Source organism: Xyrauchen texanus, chromosome 21 (genome assembly GCF_025860055.1).
Source record: "Xyrauchen texanus isolate HMW12.3.18 chromosome 21, RBS_HiC_50CHRs, whole genome shotgun sequence".
Lineage (NCBI taxonomy): Eukaryota > Metazoa > Chordata > Actinopteri > Cypriniformes > Catostomidae > Xyrauchen > Xyrauchen texanus.
In genome coordinates this window covers 4,027,323-4,055,297 of record NC_068296.1, presented here as the reverse complement: position 1 = coordinate 4,055,297, position 27,975 = coordinate 4,027,323, and the positions used below count along the sequence as shown (strand labels likewise).

At 37.7% G+C, this 27,975-nt stretch overlaps 1 protein-coding gene across 2 annotated transcripts; it reads right to left on the bottom strand.

The window, feature by feature from the left end:
* Positions 1 to 116: 116 nt before the first annotated feature.
* Positions 117 to 26,175, bottom strand: LOC127661187 (CD9 antigen-like). 2 transcript variants are annotated; one of them, XM_052151789.1, is made up of 8 exons: positions 25,946 to 26,175; positions 15,180 to 15,282; positions 12,307 to 12,404; positions 11,931 to 12,005; positions 11,715 to 11,816; positions 9,402 to 9,491; positions 6,061 to 6,144; positions 117 to 583 (listed from the first exon to the last, which is right to left on the bottom strand). In XM_052151789.1, exons 1-8 carry the CDS (start codon positions 26,012 to 26,014, stop codon positions 518 to 520), a joined length of 687 nt encoding a protein of 228 aa, XP_052007749.1. In that variant the 5' UTR covers positions 26,015 to 26,175; the 3' UTR covers positions 117 to 517. The 2 variants fall into 2 exon arrangements, with proteins under 2 accessions (XP_052007749.1, XP_052007750.1); XM_052151790.1 differs by lacking the exon at positions 25,946 to 26,175 and adding an exon at positions 20,617 to 20,904.
* Positions 26,176 to 27,975: the final 1,800 nt, after the last annotated feature.

Here is a 27,975-nt window from a genome sequence, read left to right as displayed (position 1 = left end):
AAACTCACAGTCTTATCACCTGTTGACTGAAACGCTTTTATAAACAGATCTACTCAAACACACAAACAATCACATCCATTCTGAACCCAGTAATAAAAACTGCTCCCATGTAACTCGTGAATAATTTGGCTTTTATTTGAGCCATATGCTCCGATATGGGTGAATCAAATTGAAAAACTATTCACAATCAGAAACAAAACATTAGAAAAGTTTTGAACAATTTATATCAATCAATACTGCAAGTACAATAACCTTTAAAATCTATTATGAACGATAAAAAAAATATAAAAAGAAAGAATCGAAGGCATTTTAATGGGTTTGGAAAGCTAAGCCTCTCTTCGTCACTCATCATTTGAACAGCTGCACTAAGAAAGAGGAATGAAGAGAAGTGTACATATTGTGTGCCTGTGTCGGGATCTAACGGGCTCTTGTCTGATGAGGTCATGTTGGAGACAGTGCTTTGGGACAGACATCATGCAACACAAATACACTGGCGGTTTCCCAGGCAACGAGACCCTCACACAATCTCCCGGGTTTTCCGGATGGCACAGCAAAGCATCATGCTGAAGATCATGCCGAAGATCTGCACACATAGAGAAAAGACTCCATCAGTACACACACACACACACACACACACACACACACTCTTGTTGTGTTTCCATGTTTTATGGGGACTTTCCATAGACATAATGGTTTTTATAGTGTACAAACTTTATATTCTATCCCCTAAACCTAACCCTACCCCTAAACCTAACCCTCACAGAAAACATTCTGCATTTTTACCTTTTCAAAAAACATAATTTAGTATGATTTATAAGCTGTTTTCCTCCTGGGGACCGACAAAATGTCCCCACAAGGTCAAAAATTTCGGGTTTTACTATCCTTATGGGGACATTTGGTACCCACAAAGTGATAAATACACGCGCGCTCTCACACACACACACACACACACACACACACACACACACACACACACACACACACACACACACACACACACACACACACACACACACACCTTGTGTAGAAGTCATGGCATCAAACAGAATGATCAAACTAATTTTATTTTATTAGTTTTTTCATCATTTTGGTCACATTTTTGCTTTTTAAAATGTATAAATCCATGTATTCAATCAATAAATATGATACTGTATTGCATATATTATATTTTGTTACATGTTTATTGTTTGATGCATAATTTATACATATTTACATCGTCTTGTTGAACACGTGCTAAAAATCGGCACTGTCTCTTTAAGAAAACTGGCAGTTCTGTAAAGAGCCTCGTTAATTTAGCGCATATTAACGATAGAGGGCTTGAATGGCATCTTTTCCTCATCTGTGCCATTCTTGATTAGAATTGATCAACAAATGACTGTAAAGAACAGAAAGGGTATTTAGAGAGACATTAGCAGAGACAAATGGATTGCGTGGATCTCGTCTTTGGACACATTTACACGGAACGAGTCAAATCAAACTTTAACTCTCAACACGCACTGAAAGGATGCTGAACTTCTTCGTCAGACTGCTAAATAAATGGAGAGTGAAATCTGAACATTAACAGCAAGTGGCTAATCATAAACATGTTTAGTTGCATAGTGTGAGTTTTGGTCTCATATGCGAGTGATTTGTAGGGAGTTGTGCATACAGTAAAAGATCGATCTTGGGATTTAAGAATCATTATTGATATAATTCAAATGAAGATGCATCAGTAAATCATTGATATTTTTACCCAGTCCTGTTATTTACTAGCCCAAATGAAAAGTCCCCACCTCCCAAATCTAGATATGGCTCTGGGTCCAGTTGCAACAAACCCATTAAATTAAGAAAAACATTTGTTGTATTTTTCAGGGAATTATCACTAAAGGAGATAGTGATCTCTCTTTGTACATTTTGACAGGTTTTAAACATTTATTGCTGCTTTGTACCTGATAGCTTTCAAAATAGATTAATGTAAAAACATAAATTAAAAAAATAAAATCTAAGTCTTTCCTTAATATTTGCCGTTGTGTTTCAGACTCATTTATAGTATAAAAGCAGCCTCTAGAGGTGAAACAAAAACAATGTTTCCGTCATTTCAAAATAAGAGTATAAATGAGTCCGAAACACAACGGGAACTCTTATTTTGAAATGATAGAAACATTGTTTTTATTTCACCTCTAGAGTCCGCTTTTATACTATAAATGAGCCCGAAACACAACAGGAACTCTTATTTTGAAATGGAGATTTTGTTTTTATTTCACCTCTAGTGGCCGCTTTTATACTATAAATGAGCCCGAAACACAACAGGAACTCTTATTTTGAAATGGAGATTTTGTTTTTATTTCACCTCTAGGGGCCGCTTTTATACTATAAATGAGCCTGAAACACAACGGGAACTCTTATTTTGAAATGATGGAAACATTGTTTTTCTTTCACCTCTAGAGGCCGCTTTTATACTATCAATGAGCCCGAAACACAAGGGGAACTCTTATTTTGAAATTATGGAAACATTGTTTTTCTTTCACCTCTAGAGGCCGCTTTTATACTATCAATGAGCCCGAAACACAAGGGGAACTCTTATTTTGAAATGATGGAAACATTGTTTTTGTTTCACCTCTAGAGGCCGCTTTTATACTTTAAATGAGCCCGAAACACAACGGGAACTCTTATTTTGAAATTATGGAAACATTGTTTTTATTTCACATCTAGAGGCCGCTTTTATACTATAAAAGAGCCCGAAACACAAGGGGAACTCTTATTTTGAAATGATGGAAACATGGTTTTTATTTCACCTCTAGAGTCTGCTTTTATACTATAAATGAGCCCGAAACACAAGGGGAACTCTTATTTTGAAATGGAGATTTTGTTTTTATTTCACCTCTAGAGTCCGCTTTTATACTATAAATGAGCGCGAAACACAACGGGAACTCTTATTTTGAAATGGAGATTTTGTTTTTATTTCACCTCTAGTGGCCGCTTTTATACTATAAATGAACCCGAAACACAAGGGGAACTCTTATTTTGAAATGGAGATTTTGTTTTTATTTCACCTCTAGTGGCCGCTTTTATACTATAAATGAGCCCGAAACACAACGGGAACTCTTATTTTGAAATGATGGAAACATTGTTTTTATTTCACCTCTAGAGTCCGCTTTTATACTATAAATGAGCCCGAAACACAATGGGAACTCTTATTTTGAAATGATGGAAACATTGTTTTTATTTCACCTCTAGAGGCCGTTTTTAATTCTATAAACGAGCCTGAAACACAACGGGAACTCTTATTTTGAAATGATGGAAACATTGTTTTTATTTCACCTCTAGAGTCTGCTTTTATACTATAAATGAGCCCGAAACACAAGGGGAACTCTTATTTTGAAATGGAGATTTTGTTTTTATTTCACCTCTAGTGGCCGCTTTTATACTATAAATGAACCCGAAACACAAGGGGAACTCTTATTTTGAAATGGAGATTTTGTTTTTATTTCACCTCTAGTGGCCGCTTTTATACTATAAATGAGCCCGAAACGCAACAGGAACTCTTATTTTGAAATGGAGATTTTGTTTTTATTTCACCTCTAGGGGCCGCTTTTATACTATAAATGAGCCCGAAACACAACGGGAACTCTTATTTTGAAATGATGGAAACATTGTTTTTATTTCACCTCTAGAGTCCGCTTTTATACTATAAATGAGCCCGAAACACAAGGGGAACTCTTATTTTGAAATTATGGAAACATTGTTTTTGTTTCACCTCTAGAGGCCGCTTTTATACTTTAAATGAGCCCGAAACACAACGGGAACTCTTATTTTGAAATGATGGAAACATTGTTTTTATTTCACCTCTAGAGTCCGCTTTTATACTATAAATGAGCCTGAAACACAACGGGAACTCTTATTTTGAAATGATGGAAACATTGTTTTTATTTCACCTCTAGAGGCCGCTTTTATACTATAAATGAGCCTGAAACACAACGGGAACTCTTATTTTGAAATGATGGAAACATTGTTTTTATTTCACCTCTAGAGTCCGCTTTTATACTATAAATGAGCCCGAAACACAATGGGAACTCTTATTTTGAAATGATGGAAACATTGTTTTTATTTCACCTCTAGAGGCCGCTTTTATACTATAAATGAGCCTGAAACACAACGGGAACTCTTATTTTGAAATGATGGAAACATTGTTTTTATTTCACCTCTAGAGGCCGCTTTTATACTATAAATGAGCCTGAAACACAACGGGAACTCTTATTTTGAAATGATGGAAACATTGTTTTTATTTCACCTCTAGAGTCCGCTTTTATACTATAAAAGAGCCCGAAACACAAGGGGAACTCTTATTTTGAAATGGAGATTTTGTTTTTATTTCACCTCTAGTGGCCGCTTTTATACTATAAATGAACCCGAAACACAAGTGGAACTCTTATTTTGAAATGGAGATTTTGTTTTTATTTCACCTCTAGTGGCCGCTTTTATACTATAAATGAACCCGAAACACAAGTGGAACTCTTATTTTGAAATGGAGATTTTGTTTTTATTTCACCTCTAGTGGCCGCTTTTATACTATAAATGAGCCCGAAACGCAACAGGAACTCTTATTTTGAAATGGAGATTTTGTTTTTATTTCACCTCTAGGGGCCGCTTTTAAACTATAAATGAGCCCGAAACACAACGGGAACTCTTATTTTGAAATGACAGAAACATTGTTTTTATTTCACCTCTAGGGGCCGCTTTTATACTATAAATGAGCCCGAAACACAACGGGAACACTTATTTTGAAATGATGGAAACATTGTTTTTATTTCACCTCTAGAGGCCGTTTTTAATTCTATAAACGAGCCTGAAACACAAGGGGAACTCTTATTTTGAAATGATGGAAACATTGTTTTTATTTCACCTCTAGAGTCCGTTTTTAATTCTATAAATGAGCCCGAAACACAACGGGAACTCTTATTTTGAAATGACAGAAACATTGTTTTTATTTCACCTCTAGAGGCCGTTTTTAATTCTATAAATGAGCCCGAAACACAACGGGAACTCTTATTTTGAAATGATGGAAACATTGTTTTTATTTCACCTCTAGAGTCCGCTTTTATACTATAAATGAGCCCGAAACACAATGGGAACTCTTATTTTGAAATGATGGAAACATTGTTTTTATTTCACCTCTAGAGTCCGCTTTTATACTATAAATGAGCCCGAAACACAACGGGAACTGTTATTTTGGAACAAAAGAGAATTTGTTTTTATTTCACCTCTAGTGGCCAATTTTATTCTGTAGAACTTAGCCTTTCTTATAGTAGAAAACTGCAGAAATAAAAAAATCCTAAACCATCGGCTACTATCTGCATATACTGTATTTTTACCACTGACCGATAGTTCCAAAAAGCAATTATCGGCACAGATTAATCATTAGAACAATATATCTGACTACCTCAAATCGCAAATCACAACTGCGTAAAGTGGAACATGTAATTTCAAAGACAGACTTTGCAAATATGCAAATTGCCTGTTAATTGAGAGGTCAGCAGCAATGGGGTCAAAGTTGAAATTGTTTGAACTTTGATCGCAGCATCACATCGCTTGACGAAAACACAACACTGACGCAAATAATGTGGAAGCCACTTTAGTTTTCTGAACTAAAGTTTGGTGCAACCAGCAGATGGTGTTTCCTTCAATATAACACAATGGAATTTTTTCCACCCGCTTTATCATTTGCCATCATAAGTCTGATCACTTATAAAAGTAGCACATGTAGCACATCAGTACCGCCGCGCCCTATACGCATACTGCGCAGTCTACGTAGGGCACCAACTCCCTGGGGGGACCATCTTACCCTAGGAGGGCACCAGAAAGTCCAGCAGCTGCCCTTACTCGCACGTTATACGTTATTCAAGGACCCGAAATCAGTTGCGGAACACAGGCGATCGCTTCACACCAATTTCACGCAACCCCCCAACCCAACCCCAAGTATGAGCAATAGTAATAATGCTCTAGAAACCACCATCAGCGCCAATTACATCAAAGGCAATTATACGTTTTTCCATACAAATGAAAACCTAAGAAAACACTTACCATGATCATTCCAATACCAATTCCAACACCTCCAATAATATGTAGTTTGGAGTTGAAGACTTCATCAATGGCATCAGGGCAGCTCTAAACATAAACAAACAGGATTTGCAATTGGTTAGAAAGGCAGAAAGGATTTATTGTTTATTAAATGCCAAAAATAATATAAATAACATGATAGAAATAGTTGACCAAAAAGAAACAAAGTAATCTAGTTGGTGAGAAATAATCTTGAGGTTAAAAACCAGGTATCAAGGACATAATATATTGAAATAGTTGTCAAAAACCGTGCAAAAAAACTCAGGGCGACCTTTCTGACAATGAGAAATGTTTCCTTCTGCTCAATAAACAACATAAAAAGTTCTCTGAACCCTCTGCTGCGATGACCTTCTACTATCAGAGTAAACACCTTGTTTCAAGGACTCGTTCAAGCGGAGCTCTTCACAGGTTGGAAAGATTTCCAGTGGACTAAATTTAAGCTAAAGCTGTTATCCACTCCAGAATTATATCTGTTGGTTATCTGCGGCCAGCCATCTGGAATTGTGTCCAGAAAGCCCAAAAGTAAACCATTAAAATAAAACCATTGACAGATATTTTGTTGGAAGTATTTTGTGCTTGCTTGCACATCCCGATATTTGCATGCATCAAAGATGTAGACTTGTGATTTAATATTTCATTACTTGAGACACATTTATATATTATTATATGAATTTACTCATTATCACTTTATAATAAGGATCCATTTATTCGTAAATTTTTTCTATTAACATGAATAACGTTGTACAATACTTTTACCGAATTTGTTTATCTTGGTTAATGTTAATATCTTAACATGTACAAAGACATTTGTGAAATTAAAAGTTGCATATATGTATATTATCATTCGTTTATGCAATATAAACTAACATGAACTAACAATAAACTATTGTGTTTTTATCAATGAACATTAAGCAACTGGAGTAATGGAATACATGTAACGGGATTACATGTTTAAAACACAATATATTAGTAACTGGGGATGCAGCAATACCACTTTTTCTCTTCTGATCCGATTCCGATATCGGAAGTCTCAGTATCGGCCGATACCGATCCCGATCCGATACCGGTGTTGTTTTTAATATCTTTACATTATTGTGTGGAAGTAATTGAGAGTACTCTTTAATATGTAAAGAAACACAAACCTCAATATAAACGTATAGATTATTAAGAAACACTTTATTATTAAATATTATACCGGATAATGTAGCAGCAAAATGAACAGTAATTCCATTATAAGTCATTGTGGAGCGGAGGGGGGCGGGGTCGGGGTATCCAGTCCCCACTTGCCCCACGGACGACGGCCGTTCCCCGCATCCGGGCTACTCTGTCACCCGGCAGATGGAAGAGGCGCTCCCCAGGGTGGAGGACAGTGTCGAGGACTCTGCGACGGGCATCCCTCCTCCTTACCGGGTTTCGGCACCAAAGTAACACAGTTAAAGGATGGGCAAGGAGGAGCGAGAACCGGCTTGTCAACATAAATCATGATATTTAATGAAACTCAAAACCAAAAGCATAAACAAACACACGCATGACGGACATGCCCGTAATTCTCGCTCTCTCGAACCATCGTCACCGGCCGCCTTTATCCCTCGCGCGATATTCCGACCCGGCCCCGCCCCCCTCCGCTCCACAGTCATCAGTAGATTTTTTTGTTTTTGCTAAATTTTTTCAGCTTGAATCTGGACTTTTAAATGATAACTTATAAACAAATTATAATAATAATAATTATAACAGTAATATATCTCAATCGTGCACATTTAACTTTTAAACCCTCACGCTTTTATTTTGACATTCTGAACTCTCCAGGACGTCCTGTATGTGTCTGTTTGTAGGCTAGTTAACAGTAGTTTATTTCGCTTCTTATTCAAAGTCTGGTAAAATGCTCCTCCGGCGCCGTTCTAAATGCATATTATAAATGAACCGAACAATTGAGCATCTACATCTGAGGTGTTGTTCTAGAGTTGTGCTCAAATATTGCGCACCGCGTGAAGGCTAAAAATAGCTGCGAGTGTGTGTGTGTGTGTGTGTGTGTGTGTGTGTAAACAGAGTAGCGTCATTCACTAACGCGCTGGAGCTGCGTTTGCATTTTATATATTTACTTATTAAACAGTCTTTTGTGATTCACAGAGCTATCGCACGTCTTCAAGTGGCTTTCAATAAAATGCACGAGTCAAATTAACTACTTTAATTGTGTTTTTATGGTTCTTTTATGTCATTCTTTGAGCTTGACATTAACGAACACGACTAACACACAGTATCGGATTTGGGTCAGGCTGGTCGATCCGATACCGATCCTGTTATCAGATCCCTATTAGTAACTGTATACCACTGGTTACAATTTAAATAGTTTAAATGTCAATCTAAGAGTTAAATGAAATGTCACCACATGAACAGAATTGCAGATAGTTTCATGGTGCGGCGATTTTACGAGTTTGTCTCACAAAAAAGCAGAGGGTGTGCATAGTAAACATTGAAAGTATGTATTTAAAAAAGTGAAAAAATGTTAATGATAAATAGCACAATGACAATAAAATGCACAGTATTTTTATTACTGAAAGAATTTGCATTTTATTGTAATTTGTTTTCAGCTATTAAGTTCCAGACAAATAATGCAATCCAAGCAAAAATGCTATTTCATGCACGTGTTATCGGGCACGATTTCCCACATTAGATCATTTTTTCCTAATGCAAGACCTTTAATATTATGGCAAAGATGTAAAAATCTTATTCTTGATGAGAATCTTTGTAAAGTCTTCCAGTAAAAATGTCAAAAAATCCTTAAAACAAAACAAATTTAATTGATCTTGTTTTTGAAGCCACATTGCTTAAGATATTAAGGATTTATTTCCCCCAGAAAAATATATTTTTATATACAAGTGTATTTTTGTCTTGCCAAAAATACACTTTTTTTATAGTCAATTAAAATCTACCAGTGCTGAAGAAATATTTAGACAATGTTAATGAGCACGTTACAAATTATCCAGCATGTATTCTGTAATCTGAGGTGGAATACATTTTAAACCTTTCAACCATTTTAACCAATAAATGTGGTTTAAAAGTACATTATTGTTCATTGTTAATCCATGATACATTATGCACTAAATAATGTATCACATAAAATCATATTGTGAAGTGTTAACATTTACATAATCATTTTTACAGCCTTTCTGTATTCTTATATTTTATTTATGCTTTCATTTATTCTCTAAATGTATATCTGTATATTTCATTATTATTTTGACTCTGCTATAGGGATTCAGTACTAAATTATATGAGATAAAAAGTGAGCTTGTAAATTTGGTTACCTTTGTAATGAGCACATCAAGCCCCTCCTTTTTGGGGCAGGTCTCTTCGGGAGCGTCCTGGATGCTTCCTGACGGGCCACAACAGTTAAGCTGAGAGAGGAGGAAAAGTCATCACTAATTAGTCAGGCTTTTGGATCAAAGAGTTCGGAAACGCTTGATTTCCTTTCACGGACCGACTGAGGCATATTACAGACAAAAATGGCAAGAGTTTTCTGATTGCCTGACTTTAAAAACCAGTTCATCCTGATGCTGGAATTTGCATAATCAGTCCGCCAAGACACAAAGTTGTGCTACAATGCGTCCCTCAGAAGAAGAACTAGTAAGCTGGATTTGCTAAAGATGGCGCACGTCAGAGTATTGATATCCCTCCTGTTGTGTTCAGAATCTGCATTCAGCTTTTGCGAGTCAATTTTAACCCGATGGTTTTCATCTAAAACAATATTTTATGACATTAATAGGTTCTTAACTGTTCATACATGTAAAAAGTTTGATATTTTTGGCATGTTAACTGACAAATAGAAGTTATTTTAAGAAATAATAAATTGTAGAAATTGTTTAACAAAATACACTTTAACTTCAGCAAAACCAGTGTGATACATGTGAAGATATATTTTTATCAACATTTCTGTGAAATTATATCTAAATTTAACTTTATTAAATATATGAACATCTAATGTGAGAATTACTAGTAATTTGAATGAATTTCCTGTTACTCATATCTGCTGAAAAATGTTATGAAACCAACGTATTATTTTTCAACTCAAGTATACAACTTTAATACTTCTTTACTATGTTTTAAGCTAAATCTATTCTATTAACTTGCATGAACATCTGTGAGCTGGTTGTGCATCAGATGCTGCAGAGTAAATTATGAACAATTTCCTCCAAGCCTTATTTAGATTAATGTGTGCATGAACTTTTGCTCTCGTCACACCCCCTTTAGACAGCAGTACCACTGATTTAATTTATTTGTTATGCTTGTTACATCTGTCATGTCTGTTTTGTACAGGAATGTGTGTGTGTGTGCACGTGCGTGTGACTGTGTGCGCGCGACTGTGCGTGTGTCTGTGCGCGACTGTGTGTGTGTGTGCGCGCAACTGTGTGTGTCTGAGTGTGCGCGACTGTGTGTGTCTGTGCGTGTGTCTGTGCGCGACTGTGTGTGTCTGTGCGCAACTGTGTGTGTCTGAGTGTGCGCGACTGTGTGCGCGCGACTGTGTGTGTGTGTCTGTGCGCGACTGTGTGTGTCTGTGCGTGTGTCTGTGCGCGACTGTGTGTGTCTGTGCGCAACTGTGTGTGTCTGAGTGTGCGCGACTGTGTGCGCGCGACTGTGTGTGTGTGTCTGTGCGTGTGTCTGTGCGCGACTGTGTGTGTGTCTGTGCGCGACTGTGTGTGTGTCTGTGCGCGACTGTGTGTGTCTGTGCGCAACTGTGTGTGTCTGTGCGCAACTGTGTGTGTCTGTGTGTGTCTGTGCGCAACCGTGTGTGTGTGTGTGCGCGTGCGCAACTGTGTGTGTGTGTGTGTGCGCAACTGTGTGCGTGTGAATGTGTGTGTCTGTGTGTTTGCCCCAACGTATTGTGGGGGTCCCAGTGACAGACAACAAGTGTGTGAGAGAGTTTGGGAAAGAGGCAAAATGTAAGTGAAGTGTTTACAGGTAAAAATCTTATTCATGTTGTACAAAAAAATCTACATAATATTATGTGTAAAGCCACAATTGATGCCTGGGTCACAATTGACCTGCCGAAGCAAAATATGTGAAATAGTTTTTTGAATGGTTATATCTCAAACAATTTCATAAAAAAAAAAAAAATCTTAAAATAAATGTAGTATGCATATTGTGATAGTCTTTAAAAAGTCCCAAAGTTTGGTTCCCGTACTGAAAACTATTCGGCATTTAAAAATTATTATCTACGTCTCCCGGGACAAAAATGACCCGAATGGAATAGGAGGGTTAAATCAACCAAATCTACCTCCTTATCCTTAAACCTAAACTGACCACAGAAAGCAAATATGAGATGAAAAATGAAATTGTGGATGCAACCACAACATTTTATGGTGCTTCTATGACACTTTCGTCTCACGTGTCGACTCGCACGCTCTTCAGGACTTGTACCCCGCTCCTTTACATCACAAGAGCAACGCTCTATCAGTTGAGCTACCGCGTATATTCTGCATTGACTTTTGTGTAATTTGTGGGCGGTTCTTGGCCATAAAGTGGATCAGACTTGACGCCAATGTAAGCCTGAATAAACGAGACTAGTAAGTGGATGGTGACGACAATGATTAAGACAAAAGAAGAAAGGGACAAGATCTTACTCCATGCTGGATGAGACGGAGTGTCTCTTTCAGAGCATCTTGTTTGTTGTTTTTGTAGCTTTCATATGTTTCCCGGTAGAAAGCAGTTATATCTTCAATAACCTGTGAGCACAAAGATATTAACATGGATTAGACACACCGTCCATGTGTGTGTACGTCTGTGTGTGTGTGTGTGTGTGTGTGTGTGTGTGTGTCGCATGCATGTGGGATTTCCACCTTGGACTGGTTGGAAAAGCCCCAAATTCCAGCAGCTACTTCAACAGCAAATATGACCAACAGAAAGAAGAAGAACTATGGGGGAAAAATACAGAAACTTATACAAACAGTCAAACATCAAAGCACCCCATTATAATACTGAGGGATATTAAATGTTTAATAGTTCACTCAAATATACAAATCCTGTCATCATTGATATACCCTCAAGTTGTTCCAAACCCGAATTACTTTATTCCATTAAAAACAAAAGGAAATGTCAGGCAGAATGTTGGCCTTTTGTGATTGACGTTATTGTGAGTAAATGACAGAATTGTCATTTTTGGGTGAACTTTTCCTAAAGTAAGAAACAAGAAAAGGTGCATAACGTGAGATTTACCAATCCTAGCATGCAAGGAGACTCCTGGATGGCACCACAGCAGCCGAAAAACCCCACGACCATCATCAGAGCACCAGCCGCAATGAGGATGTACACGCCTATAACACACACAAACACACTCTTGTTTAAACAGATTGTCACAACCGAAACTTTCTTTTTGGACATTTCATTTTTTTTTTATTATTACATAATCAACAACTTATTCATATTTTATCACCAAAATGGTTTTTAAATAAATAAATTCATTAAATAATGCATCAAATGAAAGTTAACACTATAATTTTCAACATAATTTTATCCAAAATACAACATTGGAGTTATTTTTGTTAAATATGTGGCGCATAACAGAGCATCACAGATGCGAGATATTGCTTGAATATAATAAAATTACTTGATTTATAATAATAATAATAATAATAATAATAATAATTATTATTATTATTATTATTATAGTATTACAGTGAATATTACAGAATTATACAGTAGTGATACATTTCTGTCGCACATTTTCCCCTGAATTAAATTGAGCTTTTATTTTGGCGAAGCTTCTATTTTGAAGTATTTCTGTGTTATGACCAAGGAGATCTGACATTATGACGGCAGCTTCCCACTCTGGAAAAGCTGGTCACTACGTGACTCAAAGTGATTATTAAACCGCAAAAGGCTGCTGTTTAATGAAATAAATATGTAGTCTGTATGTGCTGCACACTACTAAGTGAATTAGCCCTCTGCCAGCTGTCATCTGCTACAAGCTCATGATTGAGCATATGAGCACTTTGTGTCTATTTGGGCTGCAACTAACGATTATCTTGATAATCGATTAATCTAACGATTATTCGACTATTTGGACGATTAATCATTAGCTCTTAACTGACTATTCAGCTTGTGCCCCGACTTAAAAGGTTGTATTAATCGTGCTAACTAACAATAAATAGGACAAAATCATCTTTTAAAAATACCTCTAAATGACATTCACTGAATTAAAGGGGGAAAAGCTATTTGGATTTTTAATGTTTAATTTTTGTCTTATTTTCCATTTAACATTGTCTAAAAATCCTTAAAACTAGATACATTTACTTGAGAAGCAACATATAAGATATTTAGATTTGCTTTGAGAGGCTGTATCTTAAATAAAAGAGTATTTTGATGCGTATTTTTTCACAAAATTCAACTATTCAACATAAATGCTCTGAAAGCAAGTCTAAATATCTTATATATGCTTCTCAGGTAAATGCATCTTGTTTTAAGAATTTCACGATATTTTGGGGCAGCTGTGGCTCAGATGCTAGAGCGGGTCGGCCATTAATCACAGGGTTGGTGGTTCGAATCCCGGCCCACATGACTCCACATGCCGAAGTGTCCTTGGGCAAGACACTGAACCCCAAGTTGCTCCCAATGGCAGGCTAGCACCTTACATAGCAGCTCTGCTACCATTGGTGTATGAATGTGTATGTGAACGGGTGAATGAGTCACAGTGTAAAGCGCTTTGAATACCGTTAAGGCTTAAAAAGGAGCTATATAAGTGCAGACCATTTTAAAATATTTAAATATTAAAATTAATTCAATATTATATGAAAAATTCTCAGATAATTTTTTCTTCCGCATATAGCTGCTAAAGTAAAAGTACATAAGGAGTTTTAGATATTTATATTGGAAAACAAACCAAAAAAGACAAAATTAAAAAATATATTTTTTTGCATTGTATAATGGCCGAAGATTACACCCTCTCGCCTTTCTGTTCGCTTGATTTCGATCCATCTTTAGCACACAAAAAACAAACTCTTTCTTCTTTATAGTGCTGCGTATCACCGATATTCTTCTCCAGAAGATACACACGTGACACTCATATTATAATTCACTATGTCACGAGCAATCACTATAAACAAAATCTAGCTACAGCAAGTGTGCGCCAGTGATGAGCGTTTCAGCGCGGGACAGTGTATCAGCCGGGAGAAGTTTGAAACTCTCTCGCGCTGATATTCACACGACTCATATAAGTGGCTCTGATGCCAGTTTCGGAGGTTGTGCTCATTTATACAGCCCGATTCCTCATTGTTTGAACTTTAATAAAGGATGCATTAAATACAGTATTTAACGGCGCAGTGTTTCCTTTATAGACGCTCTGAAAGGCCAGTTTTGCTCAAGCGGAACACCAGTGTCCGACGACACTGCTTCTGTATTGACTTATTTAGCATTTTTGTATTATAATACTGTGCGATCAAAATCACCTTAATCTGTTTGGAAAGTTTGGAGTGCGTCTGGACTGTGAGCTGTTCTTTCCTTCTCTCCTCAATCAAGCGTGAGCTAAAGTGCTGCTCGCCCGCGTCATCATTAGCATTTCAAAAGATCTCATGTTGTGTTTAATTAAATCAGACGACTATTCGACAACTTTTTGTTGTCGATAATGTCGACTACTCGTTTCAGCCCTAGTGTCTATCTCAGCACAACACCAGCTCCACACATTCACTTTGAAGTGCACAGCACATGCAAACTATATATTTATCTCATTAAATCGCAACCTTTGTGGTTTACATTTACATTTATGTATTTGTCAGACGCTTTTATCCAAAGTGACTTACAGAGCCCTTATTACAGAGACAATCCCCCCAGAGCAACCTGGAGTTAAGTGCCTTGCTCAAGGACACAATGGTGGTGGCTGTGGGGATCGAACCAGCAACCTTCTGATTACCAGATTACCAGTTATGTGCTTTAGGCCACTACACCACCACCACTCCCATCATTGGTTTAATAATCACACTAGGAAACTGTGATTTAAATTTTTTTTATTTTTACAAGCACGAGTACTATGAGTGTGGTATCAGACCCGATTCTGATACCAGTATAAATACATTCCTATTAAAAACACTACTGACCTGTGTAGAAGACATACGGCGAGTTCTCTCCTTCAAACAAGCTTTTAGTCTTGGGGTCAAACCTCAGCCAAAGTCCAACAGCCAAGACACCTGTACCTGCAATCTGCAACAACACAAATGACAAACAAGTCAAGACATGTTTCAATGTTTCATGCGCCATCGCACTGAATGGCACACAATGTCAAACTGAAGCAGTAACACATACAACGACTATGTTTAGTATAGCATACTACTCGCACTATTTCTGCAGTATGCATACTGCGCACAGCATGAACATTTTCTGCATGCATGCAAATCCTCAATTGATTTGCCACATAAATATTAGGCGCTTTGTTTTCTAGAAACTTCTTGTTCTTTACTCGTTATCAAAAAATGCCAAAAGTTTAGATATTTTAGTACAAAATTGGATAGAAAAATGCTAAATAACATGAGAACAATGTGACAAACGTATTGTGGGGTTTCACAACCATTTTTCATGGAAATGTATGCACAGAGTTGCACTACTATCTGAAAGATTTGATTGAAATAAGTGTTGTGAGATCTCACCGGACTCTGTGACCACTCTAGACTCAAACAAAAACGTGTCTGCAGGCCGCGGACAATGACGCTTTCTACCTGTCAATCATTTGACATGTTCGTACACTGGGTTCACATATCCTCCATGAGCGGGGTGAGAGCGAGGCACGAGCGGTGTGTTTTTGTTTCAGCGCCCATATGAACAGATTACACCATTCCCATGGCGAGTCGCGACGTTATGCGTCCCAGAAGCAGCAGTGAGGATAGTTTTGGTGTTGAGCCTATTTTTGCCACGCGGCTCACGCTGAGCTCAGCGGCTCAGGGTGCAGTACAACACTAAAATAAACAGAAGATTATAGAAAAAAAACAAACCTATAGTACACTGCAATTTATATGTCTGCATGCAAGTCAATAAAATAACTTAATAAAGTAAAGAATTAATAAACTGCCGGACCTTTTGCCATTCTGCGTATACATAAAAATGAAGTGCACATGACTGCCCACTGTTGTCCTTGAAGCTAAAATAATCTCAGATTATTATGACCATATTAAAGGAAAAATTTGCCATAGGACCCCATAGATAACTTTTTTTTTCTGCGCCGAGGTGCTGCTGTTTCTCGCGGGAGAAACAAGGCCAATGTGAACGTCCAATGCGACCACCCCGCTCACGGAGGATGTGTGAACCCGGCATCAGATTCCTGTAGTTGCAGCGAATTATTAAGGCTTACTGCCATTTTTATGTCATGTCGTTCATTACAGTTGCCAGTTGAGGGCGCTATTTTGCTGCTGTTGTTTTTGACAACCATTTCTGCTTGCGTTAGTCTCAAAGATAATTTGGTATCTTTGGAAAGCAGGGTTTTGCAATAAAGGGGACGTGGCTTATCCAACAGCTCAGTTTGGGGAAATTCTAGAATGGCTAAAATCACTTACAGCACATTTAATTGCCTGATATTTGCCCATTTTATGATAACAGTGTTCGCAGTGTTAACTTTCCCTTGTGTCAGATCCAAAATCTACCGTCAAAGGTTAGCCATCACTTTTCATTTGAACGTTTTTTTTCCTTTTCCAAGTTTATGCAAATTTGAGTAAACGTTGCATAAAATAAGTGTTTATTTCTTTGGCAAAGTAAATTAAATTAAAATATTCAATCAATACTGGCACATGCTCTTGGGTAAGAAGTTTGAGACTTCCCCGTTTGCTATTAATGTCTCCATGTGGTTCTCACAACATGGAGAAACCTTGAAATATATGTTTGGCTTCTGTTTTTAGAGAAACTTTAATGCCCCTGCCAAGACTCTCTCACACATCTGGTGGTTTGACCCAAAATTAAAAACTGCAGCAGCTTAATGACAATGTCAAGCCAGCTTAGTGTGTTCAAGGGCAGCAAGAGCTTTTAAATGTACAAAAACACAAACAAACAAACAGATGTATCCAGGCCATTACACTGACCAATCATCATTCAGCACTTCATTTAAAATCTGCTGCCATTAGTGGACTTTATTATGGGATGGTGGGCAAGTTGACCCACCCCATGTATCTAGGCAACTGAACATATTTTTGTCATGTGACCTTGCAAGCAGGAAGTATTCATAATTTTTATCTGGCTGTGAAGAGAAGCACATGAGAATAGAGGGAAGTATTTGTATGTCTTTTGCTGACTAAAGTAACGCGTCTCCACAAGCGTTTAACATGGTCAGGGTTGCCAGATAAGAGACGAAACACCCCCAGTTTGAGATTTATACTTGTGCAAATTGGAAATATTCCGCCTAATGTTAAACTTATTTTGTGCAATCTGGCAACCGTGCAGGTCTTGCTTTCTCCTTTGAATAAATTTAGCAATCTGTAGTGCAATATTCTGCTCAAGGAAAAGTGTTATAGGGCTACTCTGTGTCCATTCTTGAGGCAGCTTGTAATGTTTGGTGCTATTAATTTTGCAGGTAAACCTTCTCAGTGATTAAATTAAATAGAAAAGTAGATCTCGGCATCATTGACACACGGAGGGGTGATCATTGACATGCAAGCAAAAGCAAGCCAGAGATGAATATGTAAATGAATTTTTTTATTTGTGCAAAGTAAACTCGCCCACTTTGCGACAAACATTAAAAGTTCTATACATATTTTTTTATTATTATTATTATTATTAAAAATGAATAATAAATTAACAGGGAAGTAGAGATGGCAAAATACATTTATAATCTCCGCCTTTATTCACTTTTTTAATGCCTGCTAGAAAAGTATCTATCTTTGTAGAGCAAAATAATACTTTAGGCAATTGCAGAAAAGTCTCACTAGTCACAGATACACTTCAGAACATTGAGTACACGACTATTTCTGGGCTTAAAAAATAAAAAAAACAAATCAATGCAGAACATTGTATCTCAAAAGCAATACAATGTGGCCCTCTATGCACTACTTACAGCCCGATGTGGCCCCTTTACCAAAATAGATAAAAATATTAAGAATTACACACAATCACCTTTACCAATTTGTTTCAGGATTTTACATGAGTAAAAGTAACTATTATATTTTGACAAAATGTTTCAGTTTCATTTCAAATAATCTAAAAGGTAGAATCTATTGCACCTCATTTTATATCAACAGTAGCAGTTTTCATTAAAGTTTCAAGATGTGTTTCAACTAGTATTTATTTTAATAATATTTAATATATTATATATTATAAAATAATAAGATTTATTATTATTATTTAAGACTACTTAAAATTTTTCCTTCTACTCAATTCTGACATAACAGAGGTACTAATTATTGGACCAAAAACCTCTAAAAATAAGCCGCTAAAATATAATTTGACTCTCGATGTATGTAATGTTACATCATCTTCAACAATGAAGAACTTAGGTGTTATATTTAATACCAATCTGTCCTTTGAAAATCAAATTACCAATGTATGTATGTAGAACAGCATTCTTTCACCTCTTGCAATATTGCTAAGTTACAACACATGCTCTCTGTTGCTGATGCCGAAAAACTTCATGCGTTCTTGACCTCAAGACTAGACTATTGTAATGCATTACTGGGAGGATGTTCAGCAAGATCAATAAATAAACTTCAACTGGTTCAAAATGCAGCAGCCAGAGTGCTGACGAGAACCAAGAAATATGATCAAATTAGCCCCATTTGCTCATCATTACATTGGCTACCTGTTAAATTTCATATTCATTTTAAAATGCTGTTAACTACATACAAAGCTTTGAATGGTCAAGCTCCGCAGTACTTAAGTGATCTTATACCACGATATATTCCATCACGTTCATTATGATCGCAACATTCTGGCCTGTTAATAGTTCCTAGAATATCAAAGTCCACAAAAGGAGGTAGATCCTTTTCCTATTTGGCTCCTAAACTATGTAATAGTCTCCCAAACACTGATCAGGACTCAGACACACTCTCTCAGTTTAAGTCTAGACTAAAGACTCATCTATTTAGCCAGGATAACCCAAATTTATCCTTCAACTCACAATTAGGCTGCTTTAGTTTGGTCTGCCGGAACCAGAAACATTAATCATAATCTATAACAACATCTATGCTAATATTATTCTATTTGTTTCCATGTCTCAACCTCGGGACTCCTATCCCGAAGTCACCAGAACCGGCCAGATCCAGCTCCATTCCTGCTTTGTGTCGGACTGCACTGCTGCGTGACTTTGATAACAACAAAATGCTGCCAGTGCCAGCCAGACATCACTTCAGTCTATTACAATGGACCTTAGAGGATAAACTGATGCCAACACCAACCATAAGACATGGGATAATTCATATGCCAGAATTGTTCTATATTCTAAACAGTATTTAATGCAATTACATCAGAAGTAACCAATTAAATTACTGAAAAATCCCTTTATTTTTTTTTTCAATGAAAAAGTAATTTAATTACAGTAATGAATTACTTTGTAATGCATTACACCCAACACTGAGCAGCACTGATGAGGGTGGAAAATAAAATAATCCATTACAGCTGCTTGAAGAACCACATGGCAAAGTCTCATCAGCACCACAGCGGGGCAGCCAAACAGCAGTGAATGGGATCTACGACACCTACGAGGCAGGAGACAAGCGACCAAACTGGACTAGAACCAATGCCAAACGGCCCAGAAGAACGGCAAACCTCCGTGTCGGCAACTCAGTCAGCAGCAGTAGGAAACCGCAGACATCCAAGCCCCAAGATCCGATGTTGGAAGAACTGCCAGCCACAGGACGGGAACAGAAAAGCTCCACAGGTACAGCGACAACAGGTAAGCGTCATAAAATAAGTGGCCCAAAGTCATCGATGGATGAAAAAAAACCAAAAACAATATACAGCAAACTTTAAACATTAAACCGTTAAGTAGCAGCAGCCAAAAACGCGAAAAATTTAATTGGTCAACTTACCCCCTGGTGGCTCATCTTACCCACGGAGCAGGATCAGCTTAACCCTAACAAAGGGCAAGTTGACCCAAAGGCTCACATCTTTTTAAAAGGCCGGTTGTTTGTGGCTTTCGGTCACAGACTCATTTTTATAACATCAAGTGATATCAGACACCTTATAAAAGGTAAATAAAGGTAACTCGATTTATTTGACCTCTGCCTCATTTTTTCCTTTTACAGGAGACAACACATGTGACTTATTTATCTTTCTAGTCATGTCCTCCTCACTAACTGATTGTAACGTTTCATTGTAAAAGGTTCAGGTCCCACTCTTGGATTCATTCTCTCTGACCCAATTCTTTCATTTGAAAATGTAAAGGTCCAAAAACAGTTTCAAATCTCAATGCCAATGCTAAAAAAAACAACATCCCACGGCGACTATTCACTCTCTCTTTCCCATTCCACACACACCGCAACATGAAAACACAAGACTAACATTTACAGATGAATGTTGACATGCTTCTTTCACACAATGACACACAAATGCAGATGTCCCTACCCAGAAGAGAAAGTTGAAGAGAAACATTAGGTATTTTACACCTTTGGAACATCCATCAACTCCCATTTTGTTACCGTCAAAGTCACTTTTGTTTTCAGAGAAACGATGTCAGCAGACCTTGGTGTACGTTTGGTGTGTATTTAAATAACACGTCTATTTTTTATCAAATGTACCTGTGCAAGCGAAACTAAAAACGACTAATCTTATATAACAAGCTTTGCTCACAAATGTGTTTGTCCTTAACACACTTCCTCTCTTTGTTTGAAAATGAAAGTGTTTGTACTTTGCACAATCTTCTCTACGTGCTTCAATGGGAGGAGCTTTCAGCAGGTAGTGTGTGTGTGTGTGTGTGTGTGTGTGCGTGTGTGCGTGTGTGCATGCTTATTCAGCTCAGGGCCAGCATGCTTATGCATGCTTATGCAGGTGACTTGCCTTTGAATTCAGATCAGAACTTAAGCTTTCAGGTTAAGTCGGGCGAATCAACCGAAGAATTTTCAGTTCAAATTTCACCTAAAATGAATTAAGACATATTTTGCATAAAGAAAATGAAGCCTTTTTAGCATTTTCATGACTATTAAGCACATCTTCCAATTAAACTTTCATTACTATAATTTAAAAATAATTGCATTGTCATCCGCAGAACTGTCATTAAAAGCATCCTGTCCAGACACCGTTGATTTTAAATACATTTAATTCAGCACAACTGCAACTACAATGTGTGCAAGGACTACAATTGAAACTAGATCGGTAAAGTTTGTCAAAACTTTTGATGTTGGGGGCTTGACAAATTCTTGCCCGAAAGTTTAAAATAGAGTTTTGGCTCATTTGAATATTTCATCAATAGAGACAGAGCGCAACACGTCATAATCTGAAGACCACGCCCACCGGGGTGGAAAACAATCCAACCGTCTCCATTGACTTTGCATTGCGAGAGGCTGCCTCCTTGTCATTTATGACTTATAACAAAAAACAAAACAATGTCTAAAAGCTGCTGTGTGACAAGGTGTACAGCAAACAAGCTAAATAACCCAGAAATACATTTTTATAAGCTGTCGACCCCAAAAAACTATTTGTTTCAGGACATAAGTGGATCAATTGAGACAGAGCGCAACTAGTTCTCGAACTACTCTGAGAACTACGCCCACTGGAACGCGACATGATACTGGCCTGCTGTGTGAAGTCAGATCAGATAGAAGACATTCGTCCTTTGTTTCAGTGTGAAGACTGTAGTTACACCTTTGTATGAAATCTGCAGTTTTTTGGCAATTTCAAGCATTGTATTGCCTTCATTCCTCAAAACAATGATTGACCGACAAGTTTCTAAAGAAACCGGTTTCTTTTTTGCCATTTATGACCTCATATTGACCTTAAGACATGCCAGTCTATTGCATACTGTGGCAACTCAAAAACAAACACAAAGACAACGTTAAGCTTCATTTAATGAACCAAATATCTTTCAGCTGTGTTTGATATAATGGCAAGCGATTTTCTAGCACCAAATGATCAATTTATCTTGATTACTCAAGGATAAGGTGTTACATTTCTACAAACTTGACATTTGTGTTTGAAACTTTTTTTATTTTTTAAAGATGACATTTTTTTTTTTGCCAATGACCCCACTGAAACCTTTGGTCAACAGACAGATCATAGTCGGCACTGAAGTCACTGGAAGATCCCAAACCTTAATAGAGCAACAGACATGCTGGTCGCGTACTTGTGTGTGCAAGGAGGTGCTAACAAATGCAGGTGCAATATATTCAGAGAGCAAATGAATATGACTAAACCTCACACACACACACTAAGAAATACAACATCAAAGTGTGTAAATCTCTGATCTCTCAAATACCCCACAACAAATGCAGTTGAAAGGGAGTTTGTTTAAGGGTTCGAGGGATTATCATACTCTGTCTATAAATAATCCTGCAGATTACAGACAATCTAGGCCATGAGTGCTCACGTAAACCCTCGACACACACACACCCACACATACACCCAGCACTAGGTCAAACTCACAGTGTGCAAGATTCACTCAAACAAATCACTTCAGTGAACAGGTTCAAAACAAGGATCGAATCATCGACCAAATGCGAGTTCCCAGAAGTCCCCATTCAGTGTTGTTATTTATGGATTATGTTTTTGTATGTCAATGTCATTTAATTCTGTTGTTTATCACTAGCTATATTTTGTATATTCAATTGATTGAGTCTTTCAAATGTTGATTTAACCCTTAAATGCTTACCTCGGGTCTTTAGTGACCTCTGACCTCATTTCACCCCGTGTACCTCATCCATTTTTTGGAGTTGTGCCCACACCTCTTAAGTATTCCTACATCTCTCTCTTATAATTTCTGTAACACACAAAAAAGTTTAAGTACCAAAAGTGTTTAGGGTCATTAGAGACTAGGGCTGAAGCGATTAGTCGACAACGTTTACAATAACAATGTCAACAAAAATGTTCCTTGTCGAATAGTCGTTTGATCTCATAACAGGTAAAATGAGATCACCAGTTCACGTCTGACTGACGAGAGGAAGAATTACACAGATGCACTCTAAACTTTCCAAACAGCTTCAGGTGATGTAGATCAGAAAGTATGAGGGGATTATAATGCAAAAATACAAAATAATTAAATAGATAAGCACTCTCGTTGTGGAGCCGGAGCTGCCGCTCCACTGACGCAAAACTTGCAAGTTGAGCGTCTTTAGAGGAAACACCCCAGAGTTACATCTTTAATGCAGTTATATTTAATGCGTTGTATCTTCATTAAAGTTCAAATAATACGGAAACAGATCATGTAAATGATCTGTGCGGTCAGCGCCTCTTCTATGAGTTGCACGAATGTCCCGATCTAAGGGGGAGAGATTAAAACTGCACCCGGCCGATGAACACTCTTATCACGGGACGTGCACGCTTAATGCAGCTAGATTATAACATGATGACTCGCGACGTATTGAAGCATAATATATGTCACTGTGCATTTCTTATTAATCATTATTATTAATCAATGAATGGGCTTTTTAATCAGAGAGAGAGTTTGTTTTTTTGTGAGTTAAAGATGGATTGAAGTGAACAGAAAGGTGAGAGGTGAAGTCTTCTCCCCATTATATACAGCAACAAAATACGTTTTTGTTTTGGCTTGTTTTCCAATTTAAATATCTAAAACTCCTTTAAAAAAGATGCATTCACCTGAGAAGCAGCATATGAGATATTTAGACTTGCTTTAAGGGAATATATGGATATTTTGTCTTTACTGCAATCACAGAATTATTACAAAGTAAAAAATACACTTATATACAAAATACACTTACTGTAAATTTAAGATAAATTCTCTTAAAGCAAGTCTAAATATCTTATATGGTGCATCTCAAGAAAATGTATCTTGTTTTAATGATTTTTAGACATTTTTAAATTTGGAAAACAAGACAATAACACCTTGATTAAAATGAGATTTTAATGAATTAAACGTAATAAACGTTTTTCCCTTTAATTCAGCGAATGAAATTTAGAGGTATTTTTAAAAGATGATTTTGTCCTCTTTCTTGTTAGTATATATGTCGGGGCACAAGTTGAATAATCGGTTAAGAGCTAATGATTAATCGTTGCAATAATCGCCGAATAATCGTTATAATAATCAATTATCAAAATAATCGTTAGTTGCAGCCCTAGTGTCCTAGTTTTTGCACTTCCATAAATTATATTTTTATGATTATTTCATATCGATATAAGTTTACTATCACAGGATATCTATTTCTTTGTTTATTACAAGAGAAATGATTACTATATTTATACAAATAAATACTATATTACGTTGATTTTCTGTGCAACAATGATGAATTATCCATATCCCATACAAGATATCCGCATACACATAATATACATGATATTTCTTACTCAAGGTGGCGCTGTTGTTTCAGTGATTGGCTTGATTTACATTTGACATTGCTATTTGATGAAGACACAACATGGAAGTAAACTATAGCAAGTACAACACATGAACAGTATAATGTGACTATTGTCATTTGGGTGTACTACTGATATTATGCAAGTTGTGTATTTAGACTGGTTATGAATCCTGTTTTGGATTTGTCCTGATTTGTTGCATTTTCCCTTTGATATAGAGAGAGAGAGAGAGAGAGAGAGAGAGAGAGAGAGAGAGAGTGGTGGGCTAAAAGCACATAACTGTTAATCAGAAGGTCACTGGTTTGAACCCCACGGCCACCACCATTGTGTCCTTGAGCAAGGCACTTAACTCCAGGTTGCTCCGGGGGGATTGTCCCTGTAATAAGTGCACTGTAAGTCGCTTTGGATGAAAGCGTCTGCCAAATGCATAAATGTAAATGTATATGAAAAATAAAACATCAAAAATATTGATGTTTTTGAAATTTTGACTCTATCTGGGCATTCTGTACATCCATTTGTGATAGCTACAAGTGCTAGGTCTCTAAAGACACAAATATGTAAAAGTGTTTGGTGAAATTCCCATGCATTTAAGGGTTAAACAGAAAGTTGTCCTTAGAATAACAGATGTTTGGGTGACTTCAACTTAACTTAGTCAACTTAACTTGCATTAAACATAAAAAAAATATATATATATATTTGGCATTTTAATTCAATTTTCTGTAAGAATGTCTGAACTCTTGGCAGTCTGATCAAATTTTCAATAAGATGCCATCATATAAATTCGCAGCATTAGGAACATTCGTGACACTGTAAAATGGCGCGTGAAGTCGTTTCCATGAAACTGTTGGATAGTTTACTGTACATTTTGATATGCAGTTGGGCATCAAATTCACATACTCCACACAGTATGCATACTATAAACTGCATTTAAAAGTGTGGGTAGTATATGTTCTCCCGAACATACTGTAGTAGTTAAATATTCGAATCGGTTCGAATGATTCAAAAGAACCGATTCAAAAGAACTATTTGTTCACGTTTCACCAGCAAGAATGCGCCTCTCCAGCCGAGAGAAAGAACAGCTGATACAGTCAAAGAAAACACCGAATCAAAATTCAGTGCACATATACACTGACTCTTTCTCTCACACACAAAACACACACTGTGTTTTTCATTTCATAACCGAGATACTGAAATCTAATCAAATTAGGTCAGCGAATCGGTTGCCAGATTGTTGCTTGACTTCACACAGACGTTTATCCATAATTAAAAAAACAAAACACGAATTTCAGTAAACAGTCCTGGATCAAAACAGGACATGTATGCACGTGCATTTCATCTTTTAATCGGTAGAACAAGAGCGCGTTTGATGGTGTAATCACCGTCCCGCGCACCGCTGGCACGCAACATCAATAATTAACAAACACACACTCACCCAAAAGATGAAATTGAAGACGAACATCAAGTACTTGACGCACATCTCTCCTCCGGTTAACGCCGCCATCGCACCAGTTTATATCCACGCAGAAATAAAGCAAAAATCACCGGAGCAGCGCGAGGTTTCAGTCCGTGTCCCTGTGTCTCGCGGGCGGCTCGCGCGTGCGGCTGTGCCACTTTACCGACGCGCGAGTGAGCTGCTCTAGCGCGCCCACGCAGCCCAAGAAAAACTAACACCACAAACTCATTCGCTCATTCATTCCTCCTGTCAGTGATTAATTTTTGCAATGTTGCAATTATAAGGGTAAAAAACGCTCCGTTAGTCTCTGCATTGATCTAGACTGGTGAGCTTGGAGGGTTTATGATGCGTTATTTATGTATTTATTTCGTCATTTGTTTGTACATTTTGTACTTAAACATTTGAAATAATTGTATTTTATCGTGAAACCTCTCCCGTCTTTATTCACTTTGAATTACGTCATACTGGATTGACGTCATCCCAGTAGTTTCTACCTACTCAGTCAATGCATGATCCCTAAAGTGTGTGGAGAGTCTTGTTTTCCACATTGAGGGTGGCAGTGAATGTTTTGGTATCAGAAGAGAACTACACAAATAGATTGGGTAGTTGAATTAATATATTGCATGTTCAAAGAGCTGCAAGAGCTAATATGGGATGAAATTAGTCTCAAAATTGCAATATGTTTTTTATTCTTTGTTCGAAAGATTGAGATGGGAAAATATGTTGAGTGCATTTACATGCATGTCCTTACATCGATTATGCTTAATAAGCCGACAACATGTGTGGTCATGTAAACTCATTAAACAGTGTTCCTTTATCAGTTTAAGGTCATACACAGCGTAAGAATAAACCAAACGATGCAGGTAGATTTGTCCCTCTAAGCCGATTTTGCGTTCCCTGCAAACACCTTAACCAGCGTTCTTTCTGGCTTATCCAATGTGCGCATGCCTCTTCACAGTTTGACGTGAAAAGCGGAGAACTCGATCAGTGGTGCCTGCAGCTGTATGGCTGTACATACTGTGTGTACCATGAGCCTATTGACCAGAGAAATATTTTCTCTGAGAATATTTCAGCAATCATGAAGTGTCCCTTATTTGGTTGATTGTTTAATTAATGAATCATTCTTTTGAGTCGGTCCTTTTCAGTGAATTGGCCAAACAGGCTTGTTTTTGAACCAAATGTCTCGGTTACTGCTGTAACCTCCGTACCCTGATGGAGGGAAGAGACATTGTGTCGATGAAGTGACACTATGGGTCGCTCCTGGGAGCCCCAGACATCTCTGATCTTTGAGAAAAGGCCAATGAAAATTGGCTTGTGGAATTTGCATGCCACTCCCCCGGACATACGGGTATATAAGGAGCTGGAATGCATACACTCATTCAGGTTTCGCACTGAGGAGCCGAGACAAGGTCCCGGCCAATTCAGCAGTTAGTCCAGTGTTGTGGCAGGAGGGACACAACCTCTCGTTCCCTCCATCAGGGAATGGAGGTTAAGACAGTAACCAAGACGTCACTGTCACTCACTCGGCGTTGTGTCGATGAATTAGGGGTCCACTAGGGGTCCCTATGGAAATACGTCACATGGTCTTCCCAAGGAAGATGCGGTTTACCAACGAGGAAACCCTTTTGCGGAAAATAAATCACACTGGGTAACAACGGGAAAACCAACTCATGTGGAGCACCTACCCCAGTACAGAGCCTAATTGATGCACGTACTTGGCCGGTGGTGAGTTAGCCACAGGGCTAAGGAGGAAGGACATCCAGGGTCCACACTTTTGTGACTGGGAGAAGGAGCGCACGTCTTCGCCTCAAGAGAGGTGAAAGGACTGGAGTGGTGGTGGTGTAGTGGTCTAAGCACATAACTGGTAATCTGGTAATCAGAAGGACGCTGGTTCGACCCCCACAGCCACCACCATTGTGTCCTTGAGCAAGGCACTTAACTCCAGGTTGCTCCAGGGGGATTGTCCCTGTAATAAGTGCAATGTAAGTCACTTTGGATAAAAGCGTCTG

Bases quoted from the DNA above. Each gene is read 5' to 3' on its own strand.
- LOC127661187 (XM_052151789.1), bottom strand. From the start codon at position 26,014: ATGGCGGCGTTAACCGGAGGAGAGATGTGCGTCAAGTACTTGATGTTC. The intron at 12,006-12,306 runs GTAAATCTCACG...TTTCCCCCATAG, and splicing joins CTCCTTGCATGCTAGGATTG to TTCTTCTTCTTTCTGTTGGT. The intron at 584-6,060 runs GTAAGTGTTTTC...CTATGTGTGCAG, and splicing joins TTGGTATTGGAATGATCATG to ATCTTCGGCATGATCTTCAG.